This window comes from Vanessa tameamea, chromosome 5 (genome assembly GCF_037043105.1).
Source record: "Vanessa tameamea isolate UH-Manoa-2023 chromosome 5, ilVanTame1 primary haplotype, whole genome shotgun sequence".
Classification (NCBI taxonomy): Eukaryota; Metazoa; Arthropoda; class Insecta; order Lepidoptera; family Nymphalidae; genus Vanessa; species Vanessa tameamea.
The window spans coordinates 12,326,491-12,351,195 of record NC_087313.1 but is presented as its reverse complement, the minus strand read 5'-3'; the positions used below and the strand labels follow the sequence as shown (position 1 = coordinate 12,351,195).

Here is a 24,705-nt window from a genome sequence, read left to right as displayed (position 1 = left end):
TTCATGGATCGTTAAATATTTTATTCATTTTACGAAAATTGATGTCAATTCGACATTATACTTATTTAAGACTTAATAGTCGTTAATCGACAATCTATAATAAATGATCTTGGGAATATGATTTACGCCCTTATCGTTTTCCATTACACGTATCAAGAAAACTGTTTCCACTACACGATATTCATGAGAGCAATATGTTATTAATCATTACTTAAGAGGTCAAAGCAAACGTTAGCTGTGAATTGTTTTGCTATCGCGATAATGTCAGTTATTTTTGTGAAAACGTGTTATTATTGTATCTAAAATTATAAATGCAATAGTAACTCTGTCTGTTACATCACGCTTAAAACGCTGAACTGATTTAGATGAAGTTTGGTATGGAGATAGTTTGAGTCCCGGGAAAGAAGATAGGTTACTTTTTTAATTCTATCCCCGACGGGATAAAATTGGGCGTGATGGTTTTGCTATAGGTAAAATTTTACAAATTTATTCGATTCTTAGTTAATATTAAATATTAGGTCAACATAAAAGTGATTTCATTGTGTACTGTGAAAAGTCTAAATTATAATCGCTACAGATTTTCTTCTCGCTGGAAAAACGCATTACTCGTTACGCATGTGAAGTTATTCTCGCTGGGCCCCGAACGCCTAATGCGCCCTAGTACACCGGAAAACCCACTAAAATACAGCGGTAACCCTCTCCGACCCCACGGTGAGATCGCTTTCGCATGCTGCCGTGACGAATAATCACCAATCTCGAGCGACATTATACATAATCTTTTGGTAATATTAACATTATATATATATAAAAGGTACCTAATAGTTAATAGTCCACTGAACATTTTAAAATATATCGGATTATCAATATACCGAGTTACTGAACTACTAACAATTTCCTACTTAGCGATAGCAGATAATAACGTTAGTACAAGTTTGTTACTAATGTGTTCGAATACACCCGATAATGTTTCCAATACAATTATTGTATACATACGACTCGTCCCGACTTTGTATGGTTAGAATAAAAGTCTACATAAAACGCTTTAATAGTAAGTGCCCGTAACTTTTGACATGACAAAGAGCGATTGACCTCACCAGCGCCATCAAGAATCAAATCTCAAAACTAGGTGATTACAATCAAAGTATTTAATAATCTCATTAAACTAAGAATTGAATAGAATTGAATAATCTGACGCTTCGACACATTCATATATATGTATATGAGTGTGTTATATATATATAACTATTGTTTTACGCGGTGCACACTAGTAAATATCTCAGTCCGCTCAGGTAATTTACACAAAACCTTATCTATACTAATATTATAAATGCGAAAGTAACTCAGTCTGTCTTTCTGTCTCTTGATCTTTCGCAGCAAACCACTGAACAGATTTTGATGAAATTTAGTATAAAGAAAGTTTAAACTCCAAGGAACGACGTAGCTTACCTTTTATATGCGTAACATCTGACAACCTACCTTTAAAATGCGAGTTAAACCGCGAGCGACATATATTTTTTTATAAACCTAGATAACATGAATCAATCCAACAATAAACCGATTGGTGAAAACCGTATGGAAATAATAACAAGGATTTTTTGTACAATATTTAGTGATGAATAAATGCGTACTAATCATCGAAATATTTTTTTATTTAAGTATGGTCATAACAGTGCTTTTGAATCGTCATATCAGAGCCATTAATGCGGCAGGTCGCGTGCGAGCTGAGTATTCCCTGCCAGTCATATTCGGGCTAAGCAGATATTCAGAACTAGTTGACTACACTTAGTTTTTAAAACCAGAGCCTTAGGAACTGTAGCCTGGTCAGGTGGTGGCTACAAGCTATCCATTAAACCAACGACGCAGTCAATGATATTTTTCATTACGTTGCTTCAAAAAATATTTCATAAAGATTGCCATCTGGAAATGTTTTCAACTTATTTAAATTAAAGGAATTATCTAATTACTCGTTTCCTGCCTCGAGTTCCATTTTTGTTTGGCGTCATCTCGACACAATTTAATTTAAAACTTAAGAATGACTAAAATGACTCATAACAATAAAGTTAATTAATTAAATAACTTCAATTGCACTTATATTGTTCTTTATAGAACAATGAGATGAGAAAATTACTTATATTTTTTATTTTTAATATCGCCCGCGACTTCGTTCGCGTTTTAGAGGTCGGTCGTCAAGTGTTCAAGTCGTCAAGCCTGCTTCAAAACAAATTTCGTCATATAGAGTTCAGTGGTTTGGCCGTGGAAGCGCAACATACAGGCAGATATACTTTCGTACCAAAATGTACGCGCGAGAGAAAAGTGGACTGTATTTAAGGAATAAAGGGGAGTTGTTACCTCAAAACTGGGCTCTGACTTATGAAGACACGTTCTTCTTGAGAGCGCTCCCTTGGTCTTCATACACTCGAAGAACACAGCCAAAGGGATGGATGATATTACAGGAGAAGGATAAGTCCGTTACACAAGCTAATTTCAAAGGCGCGGCGCACTCACATAACACACGTTACCGCTTCCCGTAAAGACTACTTACGGGTTAAATAGTGTTTTTATCCCATGATATTTTTCACCAATGACAGATTAAACGATTTTTCATTTATGACAAAAAAAATTGCTGTAACTAATAAAACCGATGTATTCTAGAAATCCAAGAATATCGGCAATGGTAACACCAGGTACAATTATAGCTAAAAACAACCCAAGTAGGTTCGTACAAAAACAATATTTCATCAAAACTGATCAAGAATTAGAACGTGTGCGTTTTACACCTAAATTCCGAATATGGCAAAATATTTGTACAATAAGAATCCATTTATTTACCCGGACAAATACTAAGAGATTTATTAGCAATATTTTGTATTAAGCCTAAAAAATCGTTACATTACTTCCGCCATCTGTTTTACGGAAATTGGTCTGGCACCACCTGCGGTGCCTGCGCCGCTTCCCGTTCAACCGTGACGCTTCCTTTTTGAATACTTTCACAAACAAAATGTTCTTCTTTTTTTAAATATATTAATCTATACTTTATATTTAACGTTTATTATTTTTTTGAGGTGCTCGTGAAGAAAAAAATTAGAAAAAAAAATCAAATCATATGTCATGGTAAAACTTACACGTGTGGATAAAATTCAGATACAATTATACATCCATCAAGGAGGAAAGAAGGAGCGTGGTGTAAAAATCACCTTGGATTTTAATTATTACAAAATTTTATTATATACTAATATTGTAAGTGCAAAAGTAACTATGTCTGTATGTCTTTCTTTGGTTTACTGGTTTCGCTCTTTCAATGCCTGAACCAAATTTGATGAAATTTCGTAATGAAGCAAGCTTGAACGCGAGGGAAGCCGCGACTGACAACTAGTACAAAATATGTTTTGTAACAGCAACATGTTCCTACTCCAAACATTTCACATCATATTTTACATTAGTTCACTATATATGCCAATAGATGGCGTTAGTTGTATTTTAAATCACGCTAACGTTGTAACAATGTAAATTGCATAAATATCCGAGAATAAAATTGCATTGTGTCGAGCCTTAGGGACCTTGATAGTGGCATAAATACTGCTTCCACCTTGTTGGGACATTATTTTGAAAGCTACCAAGGAATATCACTCTTCTAAGTACGATTTCCGTTGGCTACTTCCACCCTGTTGGGATAGCTCGCTGGCGTCGTAGTTAGAGGCCTAGTCGTCTAGTTGTCAATTAATCTTCACGTCAAGACTGTATTTCAGTTTATAATATTATTATAATTATAATATATTTACTATACTTAGTTTGATGTCAGTTTGTTTATTGTCCGTTAAAATCTGTTACCGTTTTCACAAAAATTGGTAGGCGGTAAAATGGGCCACCTGATGGTAAGTAATGAACCTTTGGAACCATGATATATATGATGTAGTTAACTGGCTCACTCACCATTGAAACCTGAACACAACAATACTAAGCATCTACTGGCTCGCACAGAGCCCTACCACTAAGTAAATACGGTTTTAAAATTGTTATATAATCCTGTTATATTAAGCAGAACTCTCAAAAACCCCGCTTTAAAGTTACCAAAGATTGCAGATCGCTTACAGTTTTATTTACCTCCTACAACTAGCTACTTCTTTAATTTTACGCTGTTGTATAATTCTTGGAATCGCTTTAAGGCAGATATTGACATACTTTTCTCGCACAAAACAACACTTGCTTTGATAACAATAACTAATTTAGTAAATTACATATATGGCCTTTTTCATGACAGAATTCAATACACATACAATCACAAAATATATTTCAACACCGCAATTTTTTTATTTTACTTGGTGGGAGAGCTTGGCAAGTGCAAGCCCATCTAGGTAGGTACGACTCTCTCTCGTTTCGTAGGTACGAGTCTCGATCGTATATTCCACTGCCAACCAGAAATACTTAGTATTCTTGGGTGTTCTTTCAAACTGGAGTTTAAAAGGTTTGTGAGTCGTGCAACCACAGGCACAAGGGACACAATTTCTCAGTTCTCAACGTTGATGGTGCATTGGTTATGTAATATGTAGTTAAAATGTTATACGGTGCTAATGTCGATGGGCAATGCTCCATTTTCTATCAGGCTTTGTCCATCCGCCTACGAATGCCATAAATTAAAAAAATGTTAGCAAAGCGATTTCGTAATTTGTTAGATGCATATTAAAATACACACATCTTACAATTAACGGAATACTTATATATTTGTAACGAATAATGATGAACAGAATAGAATATCTTCTTAATTTGGACATACGATCTTTTTTTAATAATAACGCATTTTCCAAATTAATGAAAAATAAAAATCTAAATATATTTGTATACAGTCAACCAAATTATATGGCACATCAAATATATTAATTATATAAATTTTTATAACTTTTTTTTTCGAGCGTACCAAATACCTCGTCTCGCTCTGGCACTTGACGACGGACAGAGACGGAAAAATGTATAAGCGTTGAAGTTTTAATATTGTAAGGGGCTTCATAGGAAACTAATGGTAGTGTTACTTGGGAAGTGTCTTGTGTGAACTTCTTAACATAATTTCCGTTAAGAAAGTTGGATTTTTGTCATGTACTTGGTTTTTTTTTAAAATAAGTTTCAAATCATAGATTTCTTATAAAGTAGTGTTTAATGGGGTCTTTATTGACTGTGTTTGCTGAATTTTCTGTATTCAATTGGTAAGTTTTTTTATAAATACACTAAATTTAAAACGGGTTAAATTGCGAAACTCTGCTAGTGATATAATCATTAAATACAAACATCGGACATTAAATCCACCAACAGCAGTACTCAGTATTGTTGTGTTCCGGTTTGAAGGGTGAGTGAGCCAGTGTAACTACAAGCACAAGGGGCATAACATCTTAGTTCTCAAGGTTGGTGGTGCATATATTTCGTACACCACCATTGTCTACGGCGGTGGTGATCACTGACCTTCAGGTTCTACCTATATTACAAAAGATTATACATTTCGATGCAATTTAGTTGGATAAAATTGACTACTGAGTGCCCTGTCGGTTCGTCTCGGCAGAATCGTTAAAATCAAAAGATACTTTACTCGAGTAGGCTTTTACAAGCACTTTAAAAGTAAACAGAGAAAAGCTGGCAAAAAAAATAGTATTCACTCTTTTCCGACATATGAAATGCATTATGTTAGTTTAATTCTATATAATATATAATATGTATATCCCACCTGAAATTCAACAAGTATTAACTGCACACTTTTATATCATCTTTATAATCGTGTTGAATAATATGTCTTATTTATAAACAAATTATTTGAATTTTTAGACCAGCAAAGTTAAATTATATCGAACCACCTTCGAGCGATGGTGACCACTTACCGTAAAGCCCACTTGCCAATCTGCCTACCTAGTATATTACAAAATAACGCAATCCTTTCTCCTTGAATGTTTAACGTTTTCAAATATAAAGTAGAAAACTGGAAATAGTTTTTCGTTTAAGGTTGGAAACTTATGTCGACGCGAACTCCATTTCATACACAGACTTCAGGTTAGTGTATTAAAGAGCTAAATATATATCCTTCTGTTTGCACTACATAGTATTTCTAGCTCTTTGTTTACGCATTGGCTTTGAGTGCATTTCGTGTTAGAAATAATGTTATATATTTCAAGAGCAGTCACTGTGACTGTTTGTGGACTTGTAGCAGAGGATACTTTGTCATATCATACCAATATTGTAAAGATCTAACGATTTATTTTTCATGTTTCACACAAAAGATCCTTATATGTTTGATATCCCTAATATACTAATGGACTAAGACTTCCTCTACTTTTTGTCGAGACGATTTGAATCTTACTCAACCACGCAGTTTCAATGAGGATTGGTTATATATGTAGCAGATTTTCATTTACCGCATGCATGTTTCCTCACGATGTTTTCCTTCACCGCCGAACACGAGATGAATTATAGACACAAACAAGGCCCATGAAAATTCAGTGGTGCTCGCTCCGGTTTGAATTCGGAATCATCAGTCAAGTCCAGAAATATTAAAGAGAGATATACCTTTCTCTAATAGGAAACATTTTTATGTTAAAATAATAAAATACATAAAAAGTCAGTTGTGCTTCTCCGGCTTTGAACCCGCAAACTTCCATTCATATCTAAGTGTTCCATACATTGAGCCGTTGCGGTTTATAATTATAATAACTATTAAATTAGTTACCTCTTTTGTAATATTTTCTTTAATACTCAAATTATCATGTTCAATTTAATATTTGACCTAGGTTTGTAGGTGGGTTGCAAAGATATAATTTCGTCAGTGTCACGTGGGTCGTTTTATACGCGAAGAAGATTAATCGCCGAGGTCGAGAAAACAGCATTTATAGAATTTTGAAGTCAAACGACCGTCTTTACGATTAATTAATCTTAAATAAAAACAAATATTAAAACACACATTAAACATTTTATTTACGTACGAATTATATAAATTTGATTAAATAAAATATCATAAAAAGTAAGACGAAAGAAAACACTAGTTTTTATGCAAAAAATTAACCCCATTACATACGGATTTATTTCAATGAAAAAAAGTAAAGGACCAGCCTGTAAATGTCCCACCTCTGGGTTTAAACCTTTAGGTCTGGAGCTTTTGCCCACGCTGCTCGATTGCAGGTAATGTAGCAGACTTCATCAGACGCGTGATGACAACAATACGACGTGATGATGATGATGTGATGCTTAATATTTCTTACACCATCAATGCCATCCCTAATAATATATTACTTGGTGTTAGGGCTTTATGCAAGCCCGTTTGGGTAGGTACCACCCATTAATCAGATATTCTACCGCCAAATAGCAATACTCAGTATTTTTGTGTTCCGGTTCGAAGGATGAGTGAGCCAGTGTAACTACAGGCACAACGAACATAACATCTTAGTTCCCAAGATTGGTGACGCATTGCAAGGAATGGTTAATATTTCCTACAGAGCTATTGTCTATGGGCGGCAGTGACCACTTACTATAAGTCCGCCTACCTATAACATAAGTTATAAAATATTATAAAATACTATAACATAAACGTAAAATGTATATCTACATTCAAGATAAACTGTTTAAATTTAAATCCCTATATCTATAAAGTAAATAAGACATCCCCATGGCTCAGTTACGATGATTTCACGCTCCGCTCACCCCAGAGTAGGATAAACAATTTCATTTGGGAGGCTTTCGAGATAAAAATGTTTCCGGCGTTATGGGTTCGTGTCGGTTAAATAAAAATATATTGTAAAGTATTTTATTATACTAATACCGACACAAAAGGTTTACCAAATAATATTTATATCATATTTGGTTTTATTTACGTTTGTTTATATTTGGAATTGCTATTAAAATGGAATAATTTCAACTTTACGTGTAGGCGTGAAATTCCACTCGGGTATGTGCTTCAATGTTTTCGTTATATATACTCGTACATCTCTGTATTATATAAAACAAAGTCGCTTAAAGCCGCTTAGATCTTTTAAACTACGAAACGAATTAAATTTAATAACGATTTTTATCACTAAACAGATTCGATTCAAGTGGAAGGATTATACGTTATACATGCATATAATGGGAGAGAATTTAACTTACCTCTCAGGAAGATTTTTTTTTTAAATTTTTTCTTCAATCTTGTGAAGCCAGGGTGGGGGGATTGTTTTAAAATAATCGATTTAATTTGATCTAAATACCGATCATTAACTTTTCTGAAACGATAAGCTATATCATTAGCCCCAGCTACGCACGGGTGCAATTCTGATACAAAATATCCTACAGAATGTCTTTATATACAACGTTCACTGGTTTTTTTGTCATTAGACGATATAAACCGCTATGACCCTGCATTTTAAATCTGTAATAATACAAACCTCCAACACGTAAAATCCTTTCTTAGCTGATGTTTACACCCTATAAGGAAGGTAGGTGTTGTAGTTACTGAGGTTTTACGATTAATAAGTGAGTGAGTGAGTATTTCGCCTTCATATAGTATAATAATAATAATAACATGTACCGGTTAAACTTAATTTTTTTATAACGTTATTTGTTGAGCAATTAATAAATAACGTAAATTTATCTTACATTTCGTTTATAATTCGATGATTCTTAAGTGATAATGGGTTTAGAAAAGTGTAATTTAATTAAATAATTCAAGTAAAACAAAGGTCAATGATCCTACAGCTGCAAGGGCCGTCATAATAAAATATGTTCATATGGACAAGTTCGAATAGAATATTATATTAAATTGAAGCGTTTCAATTTTATTATCTGTACTTGGTAAATAGAATAAAAAGCCATATAAATCTACATTTTTTTTATTATTTTAAAAATCTAAATTTGTCTTCAATAATGTACGATCCGGAAAGCGATAGAGGAAGTTACATGGGTTCCGACATGGCGATATCTGATACCCCGTGTCAGTGATATATTATTATATTTATCTCAGTGAAAACAGAAACGAATCATTGGATATAGTAAAAAGGGAATACTCATTATTAATAATGCTGACGGAAAAATAATAACATGGACGTTAACTAATGGAAAAAATTGCAAATTATTTCTTACGTCACCAATAGGATATGAGATTTACCCGTATACCTGTGATTATACTGAACTCACTCTTTGAACAATAACGTAGAATATCTGAGTTGGTGGTTCCGACCACCTTGTATGTAATCCCCACAACCCGTTATGAACCTGAATAATGATCTTCGTTGTTTCATTGGATAAAAGATTTTCTGTGCACATATTCCGCATAAAATATAGACGAATATTGCACAAAGTTAGCAAACATGTATACAGTCAGTTGGTGCAGATGTATATATATATATATATATATATATTATATATGTGCAGAAAATATCGCAACCAAGTCTATCTTTATTTAAATTTATCGCAGTTTACGTAGAGTATACTACTCAAATAACAAAATATTTTACGAACTTCGCTAAACACAAACAGCATTTCGTACATTTTATTGATTAAATAACGTTATGAAAATAACGTTGGAAGTTTATAAACACTTAACGTTATTTATTTAACACGGAAAAGGAGTTTTCTGCTGGAATTCAAGACGTTAAATATTTTCAATTATAACCAACTCGAAGTCACGACTTGCTTTGAATTTTCACTTCGCCTTATAAATGGGTACTTAATCACTTAAGAAGTATATTTAGAGGTTTAAGTTGCGATATATTTTAAAAGAGATCGTTAGCGCGACTTCTGGAGTGGGCTCATTAAAATATTTCCTTTGAGAAAGCAACAGTCTTTCAAAATAACGTTATTAAAAAGTTTATTATGTGTATAATTTGTCCAAGAGTTTGGTGTCATTGTCCGTTCAGCATTTTGTAAAAATTCACTTCGGATGATCTGCATGTGTCGGATGACATTCTGAGACATATGTACCTATGTGTCCAACGACCCGTAATGAAGCAGCGTGTCGGAAATCGCTCAAAACCATCACGGGCCCTGGTCTGTCTGTGGACATTACTAGCAGTTATTTTATGGTAACGCATGTTGGGCTTTGACTGCAATTATACGTACAATTTAATCTTGTCGATATTGATTTCATCATCCGGGGCGTAGCTACCGCCGTATCAATTATAAGGCCCCCCCGGGACACGGGGGCCCCAATGTGCGTAAGCAAAAATTAATAAAAACTTTCCAATTTTTTTTTTATTTGACAAATTTAAAAAAAAGCTATTTCTTAAGTGTCCAAAATTTTGGAAAAAGTGACAGATAATTACGATGAATAAGTATTTCTTTTAAGTTTATGATTTTTTTTTCTTTTGTGAGATATCTTTACCCTTCCTAAGGGGCCCATCAATTTTTATACGGGCCCCCGCTAAGACATGTTCCGTTTCTGTTCGTCATATCGGGTTAATATATATATTCTATTTTACATTTATAGATCATTCTGATCTCTGTATAAAACTTGGATACCCGTGTTCTAAGCCTTAGTTTCATAAAATATTCATTCAAAGTCGTATATATTGTTCGAAGTATTTATCTCGGACAAAGGAAAAGTTACTGAGAAAATGTCGCCGTGTCTATTGTTGGGAATTACCAAGGATTATAGATTATAAATCTGTGGTATATTTTGATATTGAAATATAGATAATAGTTTTAAATGAAGATGATTTTCTTTACTAGCATGTTAATTTTATCGTTTTAATTCCTGTTTATCTATTAAGACCTCACACCAAACTTGAGATTTTATTAGGAAATAATATTTATATATGTAACCAAATGCTTCTTACAGGGTTGTATATAACTGAATAGGAGATTCTCGACCTAATACAGAATGAATAAACAAATTATTATTTTTATGAAAGTAGACATTTGACTAAATGTAAGTGCATATTCAATTTACATTTGATTTGGCTTGACTTTGAAAAGTACATCTAGTGTGCGGCTAAACCAGAGTTCTATAATTAATTAATCACGTGACTCTGAATTCCTCTGGAACGTCTGGACTGATTTTAATTAATTGTATGTATGTTTAGATTAAATTGAAATAAATAAAAAAATTAGCCTTCACATACGGCTACGCTCTTGTTTTAGGGGTTGGTCGTCAGGTGTTAGGTATAAAAAGCCCATGTCTTACTTTTTACTTCATCTTCATTCATCAGCATTTCAGCCGTAGGACGTCCACTGCTGGACATAGGCCTCCCCCAAAGATCTCCACAACGACCGGTCTTGTGCAGCCCGCAACCAGCGGCTTCCCGCGACTTCACCAGGTCGTCGGATCACCTTGGCACCTACCCACGCTGTGTCTTCCGCGCCATCGGCCGTCGGTTCTTCGAGCAATGTGCCCCTCTCACTGCCACTTAAGTGTGGCAATTCTTCGGGCTATGTCGGTGATCTTAGTTCTTCTGTGGACCTCCTCCATTTCTGAATTAATCTCGCAGAGAAACTCCGAGCATAGCCCTCTCCATTGTCCTTGGGTGGCCTTCTTATGAGACTACTTCATACTTAACTTATTTAATATCAAAGTTCATCAAATCCCGTTCATTGGTTTGGCCGAAACAGATAGAGTTTCGCATTCATTATATTAGTATGCCGAGCCGAGATGGCCCAGTGGTTAGGATGCGTGCATCTTAACCAATGATTTCGGGTTCAAACCCAGGCAGGCACCACTGAATTTACATGTGCTTAATTTGTTTATAATTCATCTCGTGCTCGGCGGTGAAGGAAAACATCGTGAGGAAACCTGCATGTGTTTAATTTCAACGAAATTCTGCCACATGTGTATTCCACCAACCCGCATTGGAGCAGCGTGGTGGAATATGCTCCATACCTTCTCCTCAACGGGAGAGGAGGCCTTAGCCCAGCAGTGGGAAATTTACAGACTGATTATGTATGTTTATGTTATATTAGTATAGATTCTTATTTCAGCCGTACGCAGTTGGGACAGCGATCCTTATCTATAAAGAGATCGCTGTTTTTTTAGACGCGCAACACGTAAAAACCGCTGTATGTTTTGATATGAAAGTTATACCATTATATTCAGAGTGGTTCAGAGAAGGTTTTTAGCGAAACATGAAACTTAATTTAACATATAACGTAGGCAAACCAATACACGGCCATCACATCACGTTTATATATATATATATACATATGCATACTTTTTGGTTTAATTAAAATTGTTTTAACCTTCAATCGCTTTCCACTATATGTTAAGGGCCGCTTTAAATTGCGTTTTGTTTAGACCCGCATAATAACTAAGAAGAAGAAACTAATTATCACCATTAATGAACCTTCGCTTGCTACATTACACGCTTTGAAAATGTAATTAGCTTTCAAATTAACCTATAACACATTTGATGCTGTAACAGACCGATACTCTCTGGATTTGTATTAGAAATAATTATGAATATGCATTGTTAGTATTCAATGATTTTCGGATGTTCAATTTTAAGTCTTATGCATATATGCGTTAACGTTCGGTTTTAATTGTGTTATATGTGCACGTTCATGCGTTGTTCAGACGATGGCACATTGGTTGGAACTCGTTTCTATTTATCTGAATCAATTATTGCGAGTTCCTGTGCGTAATTTGTTTCCATATCCACGTGCTGGATGAAAATCTGCATATGTATCTCGATATAACTAGCCCAACAGTGGGACGTGTACAGGCCGTTATTGATATTAATTTGACATTATATTCTATTGAAAGTTATCACCTTCATTCAAGTTTCACACTTATTTTAAAGACTTAAGACCTACGATGAGAATTCATAAATTGAGCTCGAGAAAAAATAGTACAGCTTTAGCTTTGTATAATATATTTAAATTGTAACAATTTTCTGTTGTCCACAGTCGGAGTGAGTCGGCTCTGAACAGCCCGACTGAGCCGGATGTATCATTGGCAGCCTCCCTCACTGACCCTCTGGAGGCACACACTCTAGATGAAGCCAGGAGAACTATCAGGTATACACTTAATATTATATTTTAATACTATCAGGTATCATGACCGAAATTTAAAATCTCAATTTATTTGCTTGAAATATGATTTTATATATAAAAAAAAAAACATTATGTCAATGATATTATAATGATTATTGATTTAAGAGTAAGAGCAAGTATTGAGATTCTTATCGGTTGTTCTCGATACAACTCTACATTCCAAACCAATGGTAACTTGTGAAAACAAGATCAGTTGATATTCAAATTCTTAGTGAGATCAACTCTATGAATAAATCATATTTGATTTTGAATTTCGAATACGCATATTCAAAGATGTTCAAACTGATTATGATACAATATTTTATTCTGGAGACGAACGTGCCGACAGAAATGATATTGCGATTTAATTTTATGCAGTATTTTATTAATCAAAATAGGCTATTTTCATTTATTTCCAGAGATCTCCGAATGAAGTATCGAGCCCAAGCTCATCAACTCTTAACATGGCGCCGAGCTCATCGAACTCAAGAAGAACTAGTCACACGTCTTCAACGAGAGAAGGCTGAACAACTCAAATCCCTTTCCAGCCAACTCCTCTTATTCGAATCGCGATTGGTTCGCAAACAGAAGGAGATCACAAACATGCTGGCTCTTCGGGAAACGATTATCATGAAACAGCAAAAAGTAATCGAAACTCTACAAACTAAATTACTCGATAACGGAATTGATACGTCACAAACTATTCCCGATTTCAGAGATATGTTGCAAGACAGTCACATAACCGGTGACTTTGATTCTCTTAACGATTCAGATTCCGCTGTCATCATGGAAGACATAGATTCTGATTGCAGCAATCTACCACACGTGCCAAGGTTTAGATCGGCCAACCCTGACAGCGTAACGATAGTTCGATCCATTTCAGACGCGATAGATCCAAATCTGAAATACAGCGTCGTGAGGCGTTCAAATGGATTCCTTCGGAGACCGGAAATATTGGAGACTGTATACAGCGTCGAAGAGGAAGCCGATGGTGATTCTACCAAAGGCTTGAGCGCACAAAACAGCACTGAAAAGGAATTGAAAGATGCGAATAAAACAGACGAACAAAAGTATAAAGAAACAAGCCTTCTAGCACAGAGACGAGACAATTTCCGAATGAGGAGCGTAGTCTTAACAGCTGAAGTCAAAAGCATAGATAACGACAAAGATACAAAATCAAAGTCGAACAATGAGATCTGGTCATACAGCTACGTGCCAAAAAGAATGATGCCACCAAACGATTCCGACGAAGAAGTAACTTCAAATCCAGAAAGTGATGAAGGGGAGACAGAACAGAAGACTAATCAGGTGGTGACATACAACAGAGTAATGTCAAACCATAGGAACGTGACGAAACCGAAAGACGTCAAGTACAAGAGGATAAATAAAGCTAAATCGAAGAGCTTAGAGGAATTGCGAGGGAGATTAAAGAATTGGGTCGATAAGGGTAACAAGTTATCAGATATGCCGCTAGAGCACGCGCAGAGCTATGCCTGAATCGTTTTGCCAAGTTCCTTTGTAACGTCATGTGGATTCTCGGAGCGAAGGCATTCGTGTCACTAATGAGAGATATTCGAAGAAATCAGGTCGAAGGTCCCGTAGCGACGATTTTATTCCGTTTAATGTAAGCAAACGCATTTACAATAAAATTTTAAAGTAGCAATTTCGTCATTTTCATTGAAACGCGTCGAGTGAGATTAATCATTATATGCCAAATTGTTAGATTAATATTATGATCGTTGCTTTTTTGGCGTCTAGAAAAAAAAAAAAATTATTTAAAAGTATTAGTAGAATGTTAGTTAATACAATTTACGCTGTAGAACATTTCGCTCATATCATGGTTTATTCGACAATATATTATATAATTCCGAAAATCGATGTTACTTAAAAGAAAAGTGAGTATTTTTTTCGATTAATCATTAAAATATTGATGTTTTCAATGTGTAGTTAATAAAAAATCGATTCCAAGCAAACTATTAGTGAAATATATAAGTATTAAAATAATTAAAGGTAGCTATTGCTCTTAAATGTCTTAATAGTAAATATTGACGCACTATTCTTGATACTATCTCCTTGGTCTATTGTAAAAAAAAAAATCTATACGAATTAACGTGTTGTGTACATTTTAAAATATTGAATCACACGCAATTTTACTATAAATACGTTATAAAGTTTGGAAATGATTTTTAATAGCTTTTTTGATAACTTAAGGAAGCTTTAAATCGACAGAGGCGTGTAGTTTTGTAAAGAGTTAACATTAATCTAAAGTATTCTACCGAATTCTGTTGCTTATTTAAATAATACAGATTAAAAAAAAGTGATTTTTACTTCTTAAAAAAAAGGAATTTCTCAATTGACAAGTTTTATCGCATCGTTGAAATATTTACAATCTATTATAAATAATACATTAAATTTAAACATAAAATAATATATATATATATATATATATATATATATATATATATATATATAAATTGGTATATTAAAATGGTACACCCGCACGAGTGATTCCTCAAACGCATGCTTTGTTTAGTCACTTTGGAAATGTTATCATGTGATTTAACAATGCATAACGTCAGTGGAAAGTAAGAAAGGCTTAAGCGCCAAAATGATAGTTTTTGAAATTGAGGTTTAATGTTAAACAAGTAAGTTCATTTTCCAAAAGTATAATTTTGTCGGTTTGGCGTTTCTTCATTTCCACTAACGTTATGTATATTTCAATTTATTCGGTGTAAAAACTTAGGTTAAGGTTAGGTTAAGTTCGTGGAGAAAAATTAACAATTAATTCATATTTATTGTACTATATGTCTGTGCCAATTCTTAGATGTATTATATGATACTAATATATTACATTTAAACATACAACTCACTAAGTACATAAATAAATGCATATTTCATATGAATGTTTGTATTCATTATACATATTAAAAAATAATTTTTAACATATAAATCAAAAATATATGTTTTTATTTTATTTCAAATGACACTGAAGTCAATTCTTTTTGTGTGTTTTTCTTTAATTTCATATTTAAATTTTTTGTAATAATCTTTTTTGAAAAAAGAATAATTAAAATGCTTTTTCTAGAATGTTCTTAAATTTAGATATTTCATGAAAAATTAATTGAATATATTTAATAATGTAGCTAAATTAATTGTATCATTTTAATATGCATAATAATATTTCTATTCGAACTTATATTTGTTTCTTGTATTTAATATATTTACTTATTAATCTCTTAATTGTAAATAACATATCAAAATGCTGTAATAATATAAAACGCTTGAATTATTTTATTATACAAAACGGTACTTATGTATGTTTCATTCCGATGTATTTTAAATGCTAAATAAAAAAAATATGCATTAATTATTTTTTATTTCTTAAATACATATGTATGTCGGAGGAGCAGGATGCCGAACGGTTGGGTTCGGGGATTGATCCGACATTTGGAAGACTATGTGGGCGTGAAATGGAGATATTCACAAAATAAAACGTATTTAATATCGTCTGATCACTGTATTAATTGATTCAATAATCGTACACCACAAAAATATCAAAGGATTACAATAATTCATCTCGATTAAGAGCAAATGGGTTTGCAAGCAACCATCGCATTCGAGTCGCTTGTCAAAACATAACGACTGGCGTTTCCATGACACTTACAACTCCATTGGAGGTGACCCGTTCTTAAAAGTAAATCATCAAACATTATTGCCAACTACTCGATTCATTAATTATCCAAATCAACAACCAAAGTAACCGCGCCCCGTTATTTAAATAAAACAAGTATCAGTTTTGTCCTTCGACATGAAAGTTAATTTATAAGCCATATAAATAGAAAAAAGAAACATAAATATATTGGGTATTACAAGAAAATTGAGATGGGTAGGTACCAGGTATATTCTACCGCCATGCAGTAATACTTGGTATTGTTGTGTTTAGGTTTAATGGATGAGTGAGCTAATGGAACTACAGGAACAGGTGATATAACATCTCAGTTTTCAAATTTGGTGGCGCATTGGAGATAAGGAATGGTTAAAAATAAATTACACCATCGTCTGTCTGCCATTTTTTTTTAATGTAATAGGTGGCTAACGAGCAGGAGGCTCACGGGATGGAAAGTGAGTACCACCGCCATGGACATTTACAACACGGGGGGGCTTGCAGATGCGTTGCCGGCCTTTAAATTTGGCGAAAAAGTTTGTACTGTAGCGACCGCTTACCACCAGGTCGTCACTTACAAGAGAATGGAAATGTTGATTACGCATTGATTTTGTATTAAATGGTTAAAATTTCATACGGCGTGGTGACCCATCTGTCCGTCTGCCCACCGATCCTATAAAAGAAAACAAACGAATAATGAGGGTGATGATAAAATTAACTGTTTCTATTAAGAGTTCCACTCAAACACAGTGCATCATTGGATTCATTTGGTGACTCATCAATTAAGTTTTCAGGAAGATATATATAATTATAAATAGTTTATTTTTAACATAAGAATTATTAACATTAAGTCCTTAAATATATACAAATATGAATTAAAAATAGTTACTGTACAAGACCGCGTGGAATGGCGGCAAGAATGCTAGCAGCATTTGCCCGTTGAATCGGAATTCCGATCCTCTGGGCTAAAAACGAACCAGCCCTCCTGTCACCAGTGGAGGCAATAAGGTGAATAATACTTTTAATGCAGCTTTCTGCTGCTACTCCAAGGGCCAAGTGTTTCGGCAGCAAATAGGACAAAAAAGCTATATATATATATTGCAAATGAAAATAGCAATGCCCCAAATTAAATAAGGGACTAATATTTCTATTTAACCTTTTCAACTGATAGCTAATGTTTTAAGGAGTAACTTTGGCTAAACATTTTGTCCGGGCAGGACAAAGTCTGCCGTGCCTCGCTAATAACACAATGATTTTATATAATCAATAAATTCCTACGAATGGTACGTTTCGAAATGTATTTTCTAGCTCAACCTAAATATCTTCACAAAGATTAGTAATTTCCATTATCGAGGATCTTTGTATTCCTATTTTCCCTGTCCGTCCAGTTAAGCGAAAAGCTTGGGTTAGTGGGGACAATAATTCATGGGATTAGGGTCAAACTGGGAGATTTACAGCGTTAACCTGCCCATAAACCAAACCGGTATTGACGCTTGAAATAGTAAATTTAGTAATGCGCATAAAATTAAACATTAATACATCCTTCCTGAGGCACGGTATTCGTTTCTGTAATGATATTCTACAGCTATTTTTAATCTGTCTAAAATGTTTAATGTAATTTTGATAAAATTGTATAGATGGCATTGCTAGTCTTTTAAATCGCGCTGACGTTTTGTACAAATGATTTACATATTAATATAGTATTAATGTCAATAAAAAGGGGTTGCTCAAGAGCGTGGAAGTTTAATTAATCCAGTGAGCAGTGCGATCAATACTATAGTAAAGTGTTAACATTGGCATAATAAACAAATTAAAACTAATATCAAAAACATATTGATAAATAAGGCATATCACACAATACAAGATTATATTAAAGATAAAAAAACGTGGAGTATTTATTGACTTCTAGGCAGGATATATAAAAAAAACTAATTGTTGTTTATTGACATACTCTGTAATTAAAATGGTGGAAAAGAGTAACTACTGAGTTTCTTGCCGGTTCTTCTCGGTATAATCTACTTTCTGACCCGGTAGCTTGAAATTTAATTCAACAGTAACATTACGATTCAAAAGTGCTTTTATGAGCCTACTTGATCTGCTCATTGCTAAATTTGATTCAATGAAGGTTTCAATCTGAACTTATTTATAAAAATATTTTAAACGCCGTAAACTAATTCAGCTCTCTGTCGGTTCTACGAAAAGCAATTTCGTGTATTGTATTACTAATAGAAAATTCCAATATAGCACACGTCGTAAATAAATCTATTAATCCATTGAAACGTGTCAGAATTTATTATTAACGTAGCATTTTACAACATCTTAAAGTTTTAATAACAATAATAAGGTAGGCGCTCGTTCGGTCATAACAGTAACGGTACACTTGCTCTGGAATATAATCATTTATCTACCTCATATACAAAATAGAATACGTAATAAATATTAATGTATTAATTAATATTAAGAGCAACTAAAACTAACTAAAAATAAAACGAATATATATATATTTGATATTAAATTTTATGAGGAACTTAATACTGATTGTCCTTAATACAAATTTAAAAGTCATTTATTGTCTTAAAGCTTAACTATGAGTATAGTAGAGAACTGAAGAATCAGGACTTCTCTGCAATATTTATGTTAGTGTTAATTAACTAAAACTATTAGACTAATAATGTTATAGATGGTAGGCGGACGGGTAAATGGACCACCTAATGGTAAGTGGTTACCACCGACCATAGAAACTGGCGCTGTTTATTATACTCGCTCCTTATATCGCCAATGTGACACTAACCTTTGAAGCTATGATGTTATGTTCTGTGTAGTTACACTGGGTCACCCATACATCAAACCGGAACATAGCAATATTAATTATTTCTGTTTGACGGTAAATATCAATAATAATGGAGATAATACTTTTCATTTCATTAAATTTTAATTATATTTTTCAAAAAAGACATGATTGATTTTAAGAAGTGTTTAAATTATCTTTTGAATATTCTTTCTATAATTTAGATACACGATATTCACGTACTAACATAAAACATACATATCAAATAACAAAAATTAGTGTAAATTATTGATAACGTCAGAAGTAAGTTTAATTAATGAAGCAATGAATAATTAACAAAGTTTTAATGAGTTACTTTTAACTGTTATTAATTCTAATGTAAATTACTATCTATGATTTAGTTTAAATAGACCTAAATCAAATGCTTATACATAAAGAGCTAAACAAAGTTTATTCGCATTTTAACAACTTGCCGTAATAGAATTTGAATTATAAAATTATCAGGAATATTACGTATTAGTAAAAAAAAATAGTTGAGTTATCTGTGTCTAATTCTCATTGTCTTTGATTACATTGTCTATGCCGATGGATTCTGTAGTGATGATTATACAGTGTGAATAGTAACCGAACAAGATCAAGAACTCATAAGTGATGATTATATAAAAACAACCACGTCTCTTTGTCTCAGCGAGCTGGACAAATTAACGCTACATGAGTTCATCAGGGAAATTTGATTGAGGGGTCTGACTGAGAATGTAGAATTAGAGTGATCAACACACTTACCTTCTAAAAAATGTTCTCACATCATTTTATAAATTACCTTGTAATAAAATTTAGGACATGAACATCGACTACAATCGACATTACACCGAAATTCTTATAATAAACCCATCAAAGTGTGCCCCTGGGGCAAAAATTATAGGCAATTTAAGATCGAGGTAAAAATAAATGGAGTAGAAAATCCGCACATTGGCGTCTAAGAAGTAAGATAAGGATTTCATCCATGAATATAACAAGATAGAATATTTCTTAATATTTTGCAATATTTCGGCAACATATTAAATATTATGAAGTTATGTAAGTTAATTTATATTTGATTTGATTTCAATTTATATGATTTTTACGTTGTATTTTAAAAGATTCAGCTTCCTGAATAGGAAAAAGCTAAAGTCGTGTTAAATATTTAATGAGATAAATGCACAAAACACTTTTTTGTTTGCATTTTTTCCTCTCTGTGGCAAGGTAGAGAAGTCAGGGGCGAAAGAACAATGCTATATTGTTTTTGAATCAAATGGATGTCAAGCCTATAAATGATCAATAGACTTTGAAACTTCGGCTGAGTTAAATTGTATTGTGTAAGCAACTGAAGGCTTAGTGATAACGAAGTTGGCACTTATTGGATATTTTATAAAAAAAAAACTCTTCGATGTTTGAGATATCTTTCGAAACAAATTATATAAAAGAAAGATTAAATCAACTTACTATTTACTTAAATATTTATAAAGTAAAAATGAAAATATGATTATTGTGAAGAGTAATATAGTAATATAGAGAATTTAATATAAAAAAAAATTATGGAATCGTAAACAAAATGGAGGAAAAATATGATGGATATCAAGACTAAAATCTGGTATGTCAAAAGGTAACCCTGAAATAAAGGTCGTTGTGAATCAACATTCAGCTTAGAATTCTATTTACAAGATCTCCGTCAGCGTAAGACGGAGGCTGCTGGTGTCGCGAGATAAAAACAAAAGTACTTTAATAATGTTTGGTTGACAATGATAGGTAAGAATTATTTTTGAAAAATTGAGCGAAAATTATAAACAAGTTGGGCTACGGCGAAGTTTTTTAGGTTATTTTGCTTATAGTGTTGTAATATATTTAATATTGATTTATCTATGACATTCTTGTTTCTTATACAAAATACCGTATTGACTGTCAGAATATTTCCAAACATAAACTACTATCTGGTACGCGATATATTAGATTCCTTCAATTATATAGGCAGCCGCTAATATAGAATTTAAAGGCGCTTCTCCTAGACGGGAAAATAGGGGCTTAAATATCGTAGGAAAGTCTATCATATTTACACTTAGAAAAGTTTAATTAAAGTCTAAAGGTTAAAAAAAACAAAGACAAGGTGGGTCAACCACTATAAAATTATTATATAAAATAATTAACCTGTATTTAAAGGTTTTGTGGGCAACTTAGGAGGTGCGTGGCAGTTCAATAAAACGACTGATTTGTAGTGTGCAGATGTGGTATACGCTTGGCTATCTAGTGGCTAGCGTCGTAATGACAAACAGACGTGCTGCTACATGTAGATATATATTTGATAACGAAAAAAAATATATTTAAGAATATTTTACGGAGTTAAGAATACTTATTTTTAGAAAAAATTGCCTGCATTTAGTCTCGGGTTCTATCAAAGGAGTGATTCAATTATAATTTTGAATAACTTCATTGTAAATCTGTATATTTAAAAAAAACAACTACGCAAGTGCCTTGCTGTTTCTTCTCGCTGTTTTATGAAACGGTGTTTAAATATTGACGATTCAAAAACGCTGTATTGTAACATTTACTTGAATAAAATATATTTGATTTGATTTAAAACAAGTAAATGTAATTGACGTATTCATATAATACCACATTGAACATTTATACTTAAAAAAAAATTATAGCTATGTTTTTATATCATGCGTTTTCACTCACAATATTTTATCAGGCGCACAATTTAAAACTTTATAACAATCACGTCATAACTTTTCTTGCTAAAGCATTTCAGATTATCACTAGATTTAAATAAATATCAATAATCAAAGCAAGGCAATTAATTATATAATCTTTAATTGAAATATAAATATTTAAAATTGCAACACTATCTTCTGTTTTCGTGGCTACGTGATTTTTTACTCTTTTACTATCTAAGATTCCTTTTTCTTTTGCAATACATTTACACACATATTTAAACGGAAAAATGTACCGGCGACTTCCTATATATACGGGTCAGTGGGTCACTGTGCTTATGAGTACAATCTATAACAAATACTTACTCGTTAGTTTTATTGTTCCAGCAAAATGAATAAAGTTGTGTTACTACTTCTTATAATTTGCCTTTGCAAGGTGAGGAAAAAATTTTTTATTTTGAAATATATTTGCTTTTATTTGGGTGGTAGGGTTTAACGCAAACCCCAGCAAGTATTGTTGTGTCCCGGTTCGAATGGTGAGTGAACCCCGTAATTACAGGTATAAGAAACATAACATCTCAGTTTCCAAGGTTGGTGGCGCGTTGGCGATGAGAGGAATGGTTAATATTTTACGACACCAATGTTTATGGGTGACGGTGACCACTTACCGTCAGATGCCCCATCGGCCGTCCGCCTACCAATATCATAAAATAAATAAAATAAAATTCTAAACAAATTTTACACATTAGTTACTACAATTCTGTCGATAATTTAGATTAACCGACTGTATAAGTATACTTTATGATATTGTATTCGAGCTTAAATAGTGACAAAGCCGCTGTAATCCCGTGTGGATTACAGACCTAAGATTCCGTGGTTGGCTTCGCACTGGCAATATAGATTTGATAATATTTTTTACAGTGATAATAATTATGGTCGATTAATGTTGTTGTATTTAGAAATAACGATTGTTATTTGTGAGACGTGTTATGAAATCGACTTGATGATGATTTCCGTGTTTTAATGTACAATAGTTTTAAAAATAATATAGCACACGTCGAGGTGTACTATTTATTGTTGGGCTTGGTGCGAGCGAATGAGTTCAATGAGTTTATTTTAAATATATATTTTTATTTTTGTGTTTTAATGATTGCGATGCCCTTGTGAATTTAGCTTCTGCGCTAACAAGCGCGAATTCAAACCGTCGTTAAATATTTGTACAGGCTGGATAAATGTGTTGTGTGCTCTCAGACCACTTAGACTGTTTTTTGGCTGATTGTTGTGAAGCGTATGTTTATATAAATAATAAATGAATAGGTATTCCTATTAAATCTGTGCGTGAATTTGAATAAATAAAATCTAAAAACACTAAAATATTTACTGCGGTCTACTTTATCCAGCATGTAACATATAAAGTAAGTAAGGTTTTCAATAAAGATAAACTTAACTTCAGAGCATAGACACATCTTGTGCTAAGGGATGCGGCGAGCGATCCTGTCCTTCACGCGGGTGTGACTCCTGCACGAGTCCGTGCAATGATCGACCATATCCTTGTGATCGGGAATGCGAATGTCTGAAAGCGGCGATGCGTTTTCCAGAAGTGGAATATCCGATGACGGTGATGGAAATTAAGCCGTACTGCTGCGGTTGCGGTTGGTGTACGTAGTTTACTTATAATATAACTTACCATTGAATAAACATTTCTTAATAAAATGTTGTTTCGCTTTACTTAAATACAACCCGATCATTAGTTAACGTTTACTTTTTCTTATTTAAATCCTAAAATACTTCGCAACTTAAGTTTCATCACCTTGAAGTCTTATATGAATGATATTTCAAAGTAGAACAGCTTGATAGCTGACATCTCGCGAGGAAGACGACTCAAAGTCATCGTTCATTCGATCACGGATTGTCACGAATACGTTCACTCAGCAGTCTGTCAGTCTCTTATAAATGATTGTTGTGTTTCTTGCGTATATGAATTGATACTCTTTCCGATTCAAAATTAAATGATGTTTCTATTTATATTTATATTTATCTTAGCCAGTGACTTCTCAATCAGTGTTTATATTTATTAGACATATTATTAAGATTAAATTTTATGTTTAAATATATTAAGAAAGTACAATGAAAGAGGAAAAAAAGTACAAAAATATGTCGAACTAATGAGGTAAGAAATTTTCTTTATTATATGTACTATAAAATAATATACACGCATATGTGTGGCTGCGTGTGTGCGTGGCTCACACCCATCTCTCTCATATCCCACCTGACAAACTCCATCCATCTCTTCTTAGGTCCTCTTCCCCTGCATCCCTTCGCTCATGCTCATTTCTCGATTACATGTCTCCTCCCTGCGCCTCACATGGCCGTACTACTCACATGACCATACCAAACCGGTGAGATTCGTATTGTTTATAATTTCTGTTAGATTTAGTAATATGTTATTATACATAACAAACGTAAATGCATGTCTTACGAAATCAATTGTTTTGTGTATCATGCAAATTGAATTCTCTGTAAAACCAAGACCTATATTCATTGAAATATGAACCTTCGAACATTTTCCGTTGTGCAACGATTTACGACTGCTGTATTTTACACGA

The 24,705-nt window shown here is 33.2% G+C and overlaps 1 protein-coding gene and 1 long non-coding RNA gene across 3 annotated transcripts in view; both read left to right on the top strand.

The window, feature by feature from the left end:
- Positions 1-15,276, top strand: part of LOC113404460 (uncharacterized protein) — a 155,535-nt gene extending 140,259 nt beyond the window's left edge. Inside the window, exons 4-5 of one of the 2 annotated variants that reach the window (XM_026645354.2) lie at positions 12,835-12,945; positions 13,359-15,276. In XM_026645354.2, coding sequence (XP_026501139.1) covers positions 12,835-12,945; positions 13,359-14,457 — 1,210 coding nt within the window. In that variant the 3' untranslated portion in view covers positions 14,458-15,276. The remainder of the gene's footprint in view (positions 1-12,834; positions 12,946-13,358) is intronic. The other variant, XM_026645355.2, reaches the window with a different exon arrangement.
- A 7,148-nt stretch (positions 15,277-22,424) lies between these two features.
- On the top strand, positions 22,425-23,814 carry LOC135194843 (uncharacterized). The gene is made up of 2 exons (XR_010310017.1): positions 22,425-22,535; positions 23,553-23,814. It is a non-coding gene; the product is annotated as an uncharacterized LOC135194843 (long non-coding RNA).
- The last annotated feature ends 891 nt before the right edge of the window (positions 23,815-24,705 follow it).